The sequence below is a fragment of the Lacerta agilis genome, chromosome 6 (genome assembly GCF_009819535.1).
Source record: "Lacerta agilis isolate rLacAgi1 chromosome 6, rLacAgi1.pri, whole genome shotgun sequence".
NCBI classification, from domain to species: Eukaryota; Metazoa; Chordata; class Lepidosauria; order Squamata; family Lacertidae; genus Lacerta; species Lacerta agilis.
The window spans coordinates 61,298,886-61,311,041 of record NC_046317.1 but is presented as its reverse complement, the minus strand read 5'-3'; the positions used below and the strand labels follow the sequence as shown (position 1 = coordinate 61,311,041).

General features: G+C 39.1%; 1 protein-coding gene across 1 annotated transcript in view; it reads right to left on the bottom strand.

The window, feature by feature from the left end:
* LRIG2 (leucine rich repeats and immunoglobulin like domains 2) overlaps positions 1–12,156 on the bottom strand; it is a 44,285-nt gene that overhangs the window by 18,062 nt on the left and 14,067 nt on the right. The window contains exons 2-8 of the mRNA XM_033152971.1: positions 7,211–7,276; positions 6,324–6,398; positions 5,582–5,716; positions 4,082–4,225; positions 2,990–3,133; positions 2,034–2,177; positions 1,675–1,818 (exon numbers count right to left, since the gene is read on the bottom strand). Coding sequence (XP_033008862.1) covers positions 1,675–1,818; positions 2,034–2,177; positions 2,990–3,133; positions 4,082–4,225; positions 5,582–5,716; positions 6,324–6,398; positions 7,211–7,276 — 852 coding nt within the window. The remainder of the gene's footprint in view (positions 1–1,674; positions 1,819–2,033; positions 2,178–2,989; positions 3,134–4,081; positions 4,226–5,581; positions 5,717–6,323; positions 6,399–7,210; positions 7,277–12,156) is intronic.

Sequence of the window (12,156 nt, the reverse complement as noted above, 5' to 3'; positions counted from 1 at the left end):
ACAAATCCTGTTACAGGCTAATGGGATTTCTGTCTGACCCTTACACTGCACTTTTACCCCCAGCACAGAAGAGAAGGCTCTTGTTTAAAACCAATTCAGCAAGCTCCTCTTGAGCAGGGGAAGATGCTTCATTAAGGTCTAACAGATTCAGCAGTGCATTTCCTTTACAAGGCAGGTCATAAATATATCACAGCAACAATTCTCATTTTGTTTACAGCTCAGTGAACAGAGGAATTTAGAGCTTAGCCAGCACTTTTATCAGTGACAAGGCATATAAGACGCTATCAATACTGCATTTTTAAATAGGAGGATTCTGCTGTTTGATGCAATCCATTGGTATACATCACAGCATTAAATGTGTTGTTTCATTTGTTTCATTAATATTATAAAGTGAGAATACACTTAAGAAGATCTGCAATGCTTTATACATAACTGCATAAACGTCTGTAGTCCAATGACTTGCCTATTGGCTGGTTCCATAACTAAAAAGATTTCTCTCAATGGCTGTGTTCATGGGTCACACTAAAATTAAGCGGCTAAACCATAGCTTAGCAAAATATGTATGAGCCAAAAGAAGTTGCAGCAAGCTATGGGCTTATGCATAATAGCTCTTCTTTTTCTGTGTGGTTTCTGCTTCCCTGTGGTTTTCTGTTCTGTCCAAATCATCAAATTGTAGTGAGGCTGTGGTTAACACTAGTATGTTTGAAACAAGCCAAGTTAAATCACAGTTTGTTGGTTCAGAAGCTTCAGAAAGCCTCATGCTGACCCTGTGGGAAGAGGAGATGGGAGGGGGGATCATGTGAGCCTGAGGCTTGCTATGTCTGATTCTACTTACTGAAATTGTGCTTAACCAGGGATAGCTAATGCGGTACTTTCAGCCAGCATGACCAATGGTCAGATATGATGAGGATTGCAGTCCACAACATCTAGAGGGCACCACATTGGCTACCTCTGCACTAAGCTGGTTTAGAGTAATGAATTAACACAGCCAATAGGTCCGCTAGCATTAACTTAGACCTTACAAATGCAGAGAAGTTTGTACTGCATAACAAATCTTCTACAGCCCACTTTTCTGCCTGGAACTAGGTCCTTGAAGTGGTAAAGTAATAAAAATAGAATATATTCAATTTTATGAGAATTTTTCTGGCTGTTAAAATTCCCACATTTCCACCCCACTTTGAAGCATGGCAAGTTCTTTTGAAGAACCTAAGAAACTCAAAGCAAGCCCTTATTGTGTGGGACAGCTGAGTTTGCTGTTCATGCCTTGTTAGGCATGAATGCTTGGAGCCCTGTTAAACATTTTCACCCCACTGTCTAAAGAGACAGCGACCCTGAACCAAAAAGCCTGTGGGTCAGCTGCCTGACACCTCTTAAGATTCTAACAAAATCCACTAATTAAACTGCTGCTCTTTTTCATGCTATTGTAAGTCTAAAAGATTAGTTTTAACTGGATCATAAAAAGTTTGTTTTAAGATTAAGAGACTATAACTGCTTACATAAGCTTTTCTGAAGACTGTGACTATTTAGGCACGTACTAAATGAACCAACATTTAACATTTGCATTCATTTTTTAATTTAAAATCTACTTTTCATTGGGTTTTTACTTTTCACAGTGAATAGCTATACTCTTCATAATAAATGTCTACTTTATTTATCTGTTTTACGCACACTTACAAAGTCTGCAGATTTGAAAGTCCTTTAAAGACACCATCTGCGATATGACTGACTCTGTTGTCACTCAGATTTAATCTCTCCAATAAAATCAGTCCAACAAAAGCAGATTCATCTAGGCGGGTCAGTTGGTTGTATGATAGATCGCTGAAATGTAACACAATGGAGAGAAAAATTTAAATAGATAAAAAAAGTAGAAGTGCAGTGACATCACAAAACAATTTTATTTAAGAATGAGACGTTTTTGTTGGAGAAATTAAGCAACTTTCCCTGTAGAAACTAATGGAAGATCATTTTTGCTACTGATTTTACTCAAGTTAACATCAGAAAAAAGCCTCAAGGAATCAAATCATAGTTCTTACAGTTCAGAAAGCCTTTGGCAGAACTCCCACGCATCAGGACTGATCCTGTTAATGGCATTCTGGCTGATATAGAGCTGCTGTAATGCCTTCAAACCATACAGCCAACCCTTGTTTATGTCTGTCAGGTTATTCTGTTCCAGTTCTCTGTAGAAGCAAAAGCAAATGTTATATGTATTTTCAGTGAGCACTATACTTTTCTACCACTTTACTGGGGACACATGCAGAGTGATTTACAAATACTAAGCTTCATAATAGTCCTCAACACAGAAGTAAAAATCAGAGCACAGTGGAATAAAATGGTTAACTAGGAAGCAACATGGGGAAAATGGCCTCGTGAGGCAGGAACAGGGTTAGCTGATGAATTCAATAACTCACTTCAGTTTATGATTCTATTATTTGGGAGAACATGACCTGCCACCATTCTATGGAAACCTAGAAGTTACACAATAGGGAACAAATTGTTAAATGTGATGATTACACTCTCTACCAAAACCAGTTAGCCAGCTTGGTCCAAACTACTCAACCCTGGGAGACTCTGTTCAAATCTCTAGAGGCATCCACTTATCTTTCTGCTTTGCTTCTTCTAAAGTTAAACAAGTGGTGACCACTTTAACACTACAAAGACATCATAACAATGTGTTTTGTCCTATGAAGGAACGTAACTGAGAAGTAATCAACTCTATCAGAAGACATGCCAGTAATTCAGCATAGTGCTTAGGAAATGGCTTGTATGATGGAATGATCTTCCTTCTCTGTGCCCTCCCAGTTCTGGAAGTTCTCCCACCCATTCAATGAGGAGGAAGGAGAGCAGGGAAGAGACCCATTGTGCGAGTGGATGTCCTTGCATGGGCTTCTGCTAGCAGGACTGGTTAGTTAAATCCAGTCCTAGGTTTGTTGATTATCAAGTACAATCATCCAGGCCTTCTAATGAAGAGACCATAACAATGTGTACTTACAATTCTTCCATGTTATCCAGTCCAAAGAAGGCACCATCCATTAGCTTGTTAATTCCATTCCGCTGCATTTTTAATGATTTTAAGGAGTCCAAGCCTTGGAAGGTAAGGCTCTCTATTGTTTTAATTCGGTTTCTTTTAAGTTCCCTAAATAATAGTATTATACATGTTAGTTGGTTGAAATCAAAGTATAATCTTTATTTGCTCTATGCTTCTTGTCTCACAAAAACACTAGCAGTACTACTAATATTCTGATCTATGCGGATGTCATTTAGCCATTCAAAAGGGAAGTAGCACAATTGCAAAAAAAATCAAATGCAAGTGAGCAAGAACTTAGTTGCAAAATCATGCAACATGAATTCACTGATTATCCATATGAATTTCCCTACCAATTCTCTGCAGTTTTGGAGAAGCAATACACATCAGCATCACAGCATGGAAGGAATTGCTTGAACTTGCCCTCCCCACCTCCTGCAGTAATGATTATCCCACTACAGTGGTACCTCGGGTTACGAACTTAATTCGTTCTGGAGGTCAATTCTTAACCTGAAACTGTTCTTAACCTGAGGTACCACTTTAGCTAATGGGGCCTCCCACTGCTGCTGCCGCCGCGCAATTTCTGTTCTCATCCTGAAGCAAAGTTCTTAACCCGAGGTACTACTTCTGGGTTAGCGGAGTCTGTAACCTGAAGCGTCTGTAACCCGAGGTACCACTGTATAGCCCACTTTCATTCTTTAAAAAATGTGCACATAAAATGCAAAGATATATTTAATCTCATATCTTTTTGATAGCGCTTAGCAGTAGCAAATGAGGAGGGTGGCGTGGTAGCAGTGCCCTCCCAGCCAGTTGGCAGGATGGGGCAGAATGAAATCTTACTGAGGTCAGGGGAACTCTGGTTGGCAGCAGCGGTGGCATCCCTGCAGATGCACCTGCACCTGCAGGGTGGACACCATTGGTGACCTAGCGCCCCTCCTGACCCTGTTCCAGTCCAATGAGTGAAGCACAGCCGCACCCACACCCTAAGTGCTGTTGCTAACAGTGCTTGGCATATTCAGCATAAAGGTTCAGAACTGATTATAGGGTATAATCACTTACAATAACTGTACATGAGGCAACCTGAAGGTCTTCAGTGGAATCATGCTTATTCTGTTTCTGTTTAGTTTCAAAACGATTAAGAAGCTGGTTAAGTTATCGAAACAGCTTGCTTCCAGAGTAGTGATTCTGTTGTTGCTCAGGTTCCTGTTAAAAAACAGTCAAAAGGAACACACAGCTTCATATAACTGAATCCTGGTTGACAAACTACACAATAATTTCAAAGGAGCTGCTACTCCTTCCCTCAAGGAAGCTCAGTTTCAAAAAGGAGAAAGTTTATTGCAGGTTATTTCACTGATCATGAGTGGCTATAGTCAAGGGCTAATCAAGCACAATTATGTACATAAGAATATAAGAAGAGCCTGCTGGATCAGGCCAGGGGCCCATCTAGTCTAGCATCCTGTTATCACAGTAGCCAACCTAATTCCTGTAAGAAACCAGTGAGCAAATGAGCACTTTCCCCTCCCTTGGTTTCCAGCAACTGGTATCTGGGAACATTGCTGCCTCCAACTGTGGAGGTAGCCACTGATAGCCCTCTTCTCCATGAATGTGTCTAATACTATTTTAAGGCCATTCAAGTTGGTAGCAATCAATGCCTCCTGGGGAGAACTAATGTCCACTTCTTTATGTCTGTTTGAATCTAGTGTGGGGTCACCAACCCAGCACCTGTGGGTGCCATGCCACCCATGAAAGCTTCCAGTGGTGCCCCTGAGCAGGTGCCCCAGCTTTCATTAAAAACAAAAAAGTAAGTCTCTAGTCCTCCTATAAAGTAGTTTTGGAGCAAAATGTGCAGGCGCCTTACAAGTGATTTCTGTGAAATTGGAGTGGTATGGCTATGCTGTATATTTTCCCTGGTGCTGAGGAATGTTCCCTGTTGTTAATAGACAGAAATAGCATCTGTGTTTGTGTGTGATCTCCATAATCAGCACCAGCAGGACATAGCTGACTTCCCAGGGTAAGAATGAGGTTACCGAGGTTGGTCGTCTCTAATTTTGTGTCATGCCACACTCCACGCAGCAGCCATTTTGTGTTATGCCATGCTGCCTCCATGGCAGCCATTTTGTAACTGGTGCCCCACGCACTCTCTCAAAATTCAAAATGAGCCCACTCATCAGAAAACGTTGGCGACCCCTGATCAAGTGTAAATCAATTTCAGTTGAGTAATCCACACCATGAACAATTATATAAACATTTATCATGTTCATCCTCCTTGTCCCCTCCAACAAACAGAAATGTGTGTTCCTGCAATCCAGAGGGACTTGGTTACAAGACCTTGGATTATGAAACTATAGCATTTCCTGACCACATTAGTAACCAGAACAGATTTATAACTTTTCAGAAATCCTTTCTGTTGAGAAGTTATGTGAAGATGAAACATTTAAGTACTCTGTTGCACAGCATTCCATGCTAGTTCTTGAATCCTTTGGGAAAGGGGTTGAAGATGGATATACAGACAAAGTATGTGCTTTCAACATAGCAGGTTAGCAACCTCCTCCTACTTACAGATACTTCAGCTGCATCCGTGGGAATGAAGAGGCTTTGATTTCAGAGATTAGGTTAGAGCTGAGGTCTAGGTTCTCCAAGGAAATGTAATGCTGTAGCTGATCAGGGACAATCTCTGAGATTGTATTATGCACTCTAAAAATAGAAAGAAAAGTGCTAGATCATTACTGAAGTTCAGCAGCAAAATTTATAATATTTTAGGCTAATGCAATGTGTCTCTAATGCAACACATGAAGTTATTTTGATGCCTGTAGGAATCTGGTTTAAACAGCTAGTTGAAAGCTGAACCTCATTCTCTTAGTATAAGTGTAAGGCTGAGTTTACAGCAAAGCATCAAGGGATAGGAACATTTCTCTTTGGGAATTATGGTTCCAGAACAACTTAACTGAACAGCCCACTATCCAGGGGGCACAATGTAACAGAAGTCAGAGTAATCAGATGGGCAAATTAGAAAGATTATGGACACTATTAACTGGTGTTTTGTAATGTAAAGACATACACTACTTCATACATAGATTTACACTGAATTATAACAATAACAACAATAATAATAATACCCTGTCCATACCCAGCCACTCGGGGCGGCTTACAGTTTATATAAAAACATAAACAAAACATCAAACATTTTTAAAAAACCTCAAGTGCATGCTTCAATTTCCTTTAACAACGTTCCCACCAGTCAATGTTTGTGCATTTCTGATGCTCAACTGCAGATTTTTAAAACCCATAAATATTTACTTACAGTGAGAGTTGCGTGATATTAGAAGTCAATTCACCAAAGTACGGAATGTCAGTTAGCTCATTGTAATTCATTTTTCTGAAAGAGAGATTCCTTTACTGGCACTTTGGATATATAGATGGTCAATAAAGACAAAAGGTAACCTAAACACTAAGTATTTAAATAACATCACAACCCTTTCAGGCTGGTTTGTGACACCTGCAAAACTAGCATATTCCTCAAATTCATATCAGTATTCAAACGACAACCTTCTATAGCTCCTGCCATATTCACATCTTCTAATCAGCTTTCTTTCCTGGGACCCTCCCTCTGGGCTGTTCCCTGAGCCAACCCTACTGTCAAATGACAAGCAACTTTGGTGCCCTCAAGATCATGGGTAGGCAAACCAAGGCCTGTGGGCCGGATCCGGCCCAATTGCCTTCTAAATCTGGCCCGTGGACAGTCTGGGAATCAGTGTGTTTTTACATGAGTAGAATGTGTCCTTTTATTTAAAATGCATCTCTGGGTTATTTGTGGGGCATAGGAATTCGTTCATCCCGCCCCCCAAAAATATAGTCCGGCCCCCCACAAGGGGACACTGGACCCGCCCCCTGCTGAAAAAGTTTGCTGACCCCTGCTCAAGATATTGTCAGGACTGCAACTCTCATCAGCACTGATGGACCTACTGGCTGAGGCTGATGGGATTGGGAGTCTAGCAACAAGTGAGGGCACCAGGTTGGCCATCCTCTCTGCTTAGCCCATTTTTCCTATTTCTCCTTTCCTAAACCTCTGCCTGTTCTGTGCCCCTGAAATATTACAGCAGCTCAGCTGTTTGCTGATGGAAGTTGCATTACTATGCCTACCAGCAAAACAAACCCATGGCGTATTACAATATAGCTAGAAGAACTTACACTTCTTGTAGTGTTTCACCTGGTGAATCAATGCTCCAGTTAGAAGATAATAAATGACTCAAATCTCTGAGGATGGAAAAAGAAAATTGCAAGATTATAAATAGTTCAGACAGTATAAAACTAAACTTATAAAACTTCAATGATGGTGGAAGCATTTGCAAATTGATTACATACAATCTAACATTACACCAAAGAGACAGAGAATCTTCCAGTCTCACACCTGCAGCTTTTAATTCAGACCACATTTCCAAAATTCATCCAAGTCATCTAGTCCTGAGCACCTACCACATGTCAGTCTATACTTTAAACTAGTAGTGCAAAGTCCTAGTACACTAGGAATGCCCATTAAAAGGGGGACAGGGGGCAGAATGTGCTTTAAATATCCTGACTAAAAGTATGATAGTTTGGTTAAAAGATGTCAAACTGGACAAACTAATCTACACTGATAACATGGATCGTGGCACTCTTGGTTCTTTTATACAACTAACTGAATAGACTGCTTAGAACATGGTTTTCCCCTAGTATGTTTTAGATTCTATCTACTATCAAGAAACCAGCCCAGATGGCTTGTGATATCCCAATTGGACAGGTGCCACCTGCATAAATTACCAATTACTGAATAGAAAACCAATGTTTGCTATTAGTTTGAATAAGCATCTATTGCACTCCCTATGACAGCTTTAAGATGGACTGAAGAAATCAAATGTTAAATGTATTTGAGACAAATGCCAGCTCCAAATCAACTGCTAAAGTGTTGAGATAAATACGAAATAAGCCAAAATACATCAACTTTTGCTTCGGGGAATAATTAAACTAACCTATTGAGAAAAAGCCTAATTTGTCAAGATTTGCCAAGATAACCCACGTATTACTTGGAAAAGGTTTAAATTCGCAATATTATTAAATACTATTAAGCAGTCAACATACAGTGGTGCCCCACTAGACGAATGCCTCGCTAGACGAAAAACTCGCTAGACGAACGGCATTCGTCTAGCGGAAGCAGCCCCACAAGACGAAAAAGTCTATGGGGCTGCTTTGCAAGACGAAAAATTTTCGTCTTTTTTTTTCGTTTAGCGGAGCGCAGCTGTCATTGCCGCTTCGCTAGACGAAAATTTTCGCAGGACGAATTATTTTCTGTCTAGCGGGGCACCACTGTACTGGAAATTTTGAGTTAACTAAGACCTTTTAACATACTGCAAGACATAAGGGTGGGTGGAATGTAAAGAATATAGTCTCAGTTATATAATGTTTTAAAAAATAAGTCACCTGACTTGCAAAATTACAGTAGTATCAGGATTTACAACAAAACATTTCAGATATGAATATAGGGATATAATCTCTCACGTTTTTTAATATCAACTTCTATGAAAGAAGCAATAAATTACTTTTTGAATAACCTATTATAACTGAAGCGAACACAGTAGAGAAACACATTTGATGGAGCTGTCCTAGTTGATGATGATATTTTTATTTATATACTGCCCTTCATTACAAGATCACAGGGCAGTTCACAAGATTAAAACACAATGTAAAGGCACAAATAGATTGTCAAAACAAAAACAAGAAAATATTAACGCCCCTCCTCCCACAAACACATTTTAAAAGGCTGTAGAATATCAATCAGTCAAAGACCTGGTTAAAGAACTTGAGATAAATCAGAAATATAATTATGCTATTACTCCAGAATGTATTGCTCGCAACAAGAGATGAATAGGCTCAACAATAGAAAGTGACTAATCAAAGTTCTGGAAATACAGTCGTACCTCGTGTTACGTTCGTCACGGGTTACGAATGCGCCAAACCCGGAAGTACTGGAACGGGTTACTTCCGGGTTCGGCGGTTTGCGCAGACGCACATAATGACATCACGGCCATGTGCAGAAGCGCCGAATCGCATTGTGCACATGCGCAGACGCGGTGCTTCAAGTTGCGGACCTTTCAAGTTGCCAACGGGGCTCCAGAACGAATCCCGTTCATAACCAGAGGTACCACTGTAGCAGGAATTGACAAACTGACTGATACTGTGTATCAAAAGTAGTAAGCTGCATCTCCAAGTTACTATGAACAATAGTCTCAACTGATTATTTAAATATTTGTGGGCAGAAACTGTTGAAGGCAAACGTGTTTTGTAGATTATTTTTATTTAATTAACAAAACAAATTAAAATAACCCAATACCAGAGTCAATTCAAACATGCAGTTCCTTACACGATAAAGTAGTTGTGGGCCTGTACTCTGATACTTCATATGGCTGGACATTTGTTTTATATCACACCACATGTCAAAAGATTATATCAGACATATACCGGTAAATTATTTCTGCCGTGTACTTTTCCTATGAGACATAATTTTTGTAGGATTACCAGCCTCATACAAACAATATACTTAAGTCTAAGTAACACATGAACTTACCAAACATGTGGTCTTTTTCTATGGTAGGGGAAGTGGGAAACTTTGGAAGGAACTTGGAAGAGCATGTTTTAAAGGTTGAACAGCCTATATTTCCACACTTTATTTTGCTGCGTATTTTATTATTTTAAATCTCTGCTGGGGTTCTTTTACCAAAACATACTTGCCCCCAAACTGGATCTTAGAATCCAGGGAATTCGCCTTTCTATATACCACTCCTCCAAACCATTTTGAGGTAGGTAAAGCTTTATGAAAGGAATCATCTTTATGAAATCAAGAGGAACTTAAAACATCCAAACCATACCAGAATTGACAGATGGGGCATCATACATATCCAGTCAAAATATTCAACGCTGACACGGCAATTTCACTATAGCAAGGCCTAACTGAAAGCTTTCAGAAAACGTGCACACCTTTCTACTAAATCTTATGTAGCCAATATTATTTGAGTGTTATAGCAAGTGTGTAAAAATCTGGTGAATGTTTACATTTACACATGAATGCCAACCACGCCAAGTTGAATTTTTAACTGTCAAAAATTGTTAAATATTTTATTCACCTTACGTTATAAATGCTTAGAATCATGATTAGGTAGGTGCATGTAAGTTTTTGAACATTTACAAGATTTGCCTGGAATTTACAATATTCACAAAAGACAGAACTGTAACATGGAATATTATGGTAAATACATATGTAGCCAAGGTGCTGCCCCTGCTAGTATGGCCAATGGTCAGGGATGATGGGAATTGTAGTTCAGTAAATGTGTGGTGGACACCATGTTAACTATCCCCTTGATAATATATTTGGGAAACCTATTGGCTGTGAGTCCTGGGAGACCTGCTCACTGCCTTGCAGGCCTTTTCCCACCTGGCCTAGGAGGGCAAGACCCTGACTGACTCCAGCTACAAAAGCTGAGACTGCTGAAGAGGACAGATACCATCTTGGTGCAGACCCAGGTCATTGAGTCTCAGCTGCCACCTGCCATGGCAGGTTGAGCAGTAACAGCAGCAGATATGCTCAATGATTATGATAATATTTTATTCTCTTGTTAATTATGTTGTTTTAAATGTGCATTTTCTAACTGGCTTCCTTTAAGTAATGTTTTCTTTTGAAATGTTTTAAGATGTTTTTTGTTAACTTTGCTGTTTAAGATAATATTTTCATTTCCTGCTAATATGTTGCTCTGAATGTAATTTTATATTTTACTTTCTTCATTAATGTTTTATTCTGGATTGTTTTATTTGATGTTTTAATGTGTTGCAAAGCACTCTTGAGATTTTTTTCTCTTTAAAATATAAAGCAGTATACAAGTGAAATTAATAATAATAATAATAATAATAATAATAATAATAATGCTCTGCAAGTTGAATAAAAAAGAAACTTATTCTGTCAACATCAGCATGATTGTATGCATTTTATGGAAGTTTCCGACCTGAACTTTCAAAGGGGGGACTAAGTTGCTGTTTCTTATTGCAAGAATAATTTCCCTGCGGATTCTTAAGAGTGAGACCTTGGGCCTAAAACTGGCACTCCTAAAACAACTACAAGCATACAATAATCAAAGCAGACTTCTATTTTTACCTTGTTAATGCATTTTGGCTTTCTTCCAGAAAGGAGATGAAACCCAGGATGCTTGTGCTGACAGTATGTGAGAGAGCAGGGTTGGCACCTAGAGCAAGTTTATGAAACAGTCCAGATAACAAAGATGGCAAGCAGTTTATCTTGTCAGAATGAGTGAACTGTTGACAGACGCTGGCATGTTTGAACAATATCTCCATAAAAACAGAAAGTTCTGCCCCAGCTAGTCAGCCATACCTATCTATCGATGTAGTAGCTATTTCTTCCGATTTTTCTAAAAGCTTTGTACCCAATACTAGCTGATAACAGCACCTGCTACTTAAATTTTATAGCATCTCTCTTTTTAAGATGCAATATTATTATTGCTATAATGGAGGTGCTACACCAAAACAGGAGACAGAAGATCAAAAATAAATTCTCATTAATTGTGATTTTAAAAAAAATCTGGTTTGAGCAGACTCAAAAGGATACAAATTTGCTGCATTGAACTTTCAACCTTTGAGTTATGTCAGGTTATGTCATACTTAGAGCAGACTAATTGAAATAATGGATTTAAGTTAGTCATGAGTCGTAAATTGACACTACTCTTAAACATGGCTTAGTTAGTCTGATACATCCCTTTGCTACAAAGCAACTCAGTGGACAGTTAGGAGCCAATTCACACACCACTGTCAGGTTAGTAATGAAATATGTGGAACATTTCCTCAAAATAATTTACCCTGTTATTCTTTCTACCAAATCTTGCAATGACCAGCTTCATATTTTGAAGTATACTGTAATCTAGAAACCTGCCACACCATCATGACATTGCAATATTTAGCTAGTAATGTTTTAAACAGACAGAAGTAACAACAAACAGGTTTTCCAAAGGCAGCTCTGCTTGCTTGTGTTGCAAAAGCAACATGCATATTAGGCAAAAATAACTGCACCTTGTTATATGAAGCAATCAATAACTGGTTAG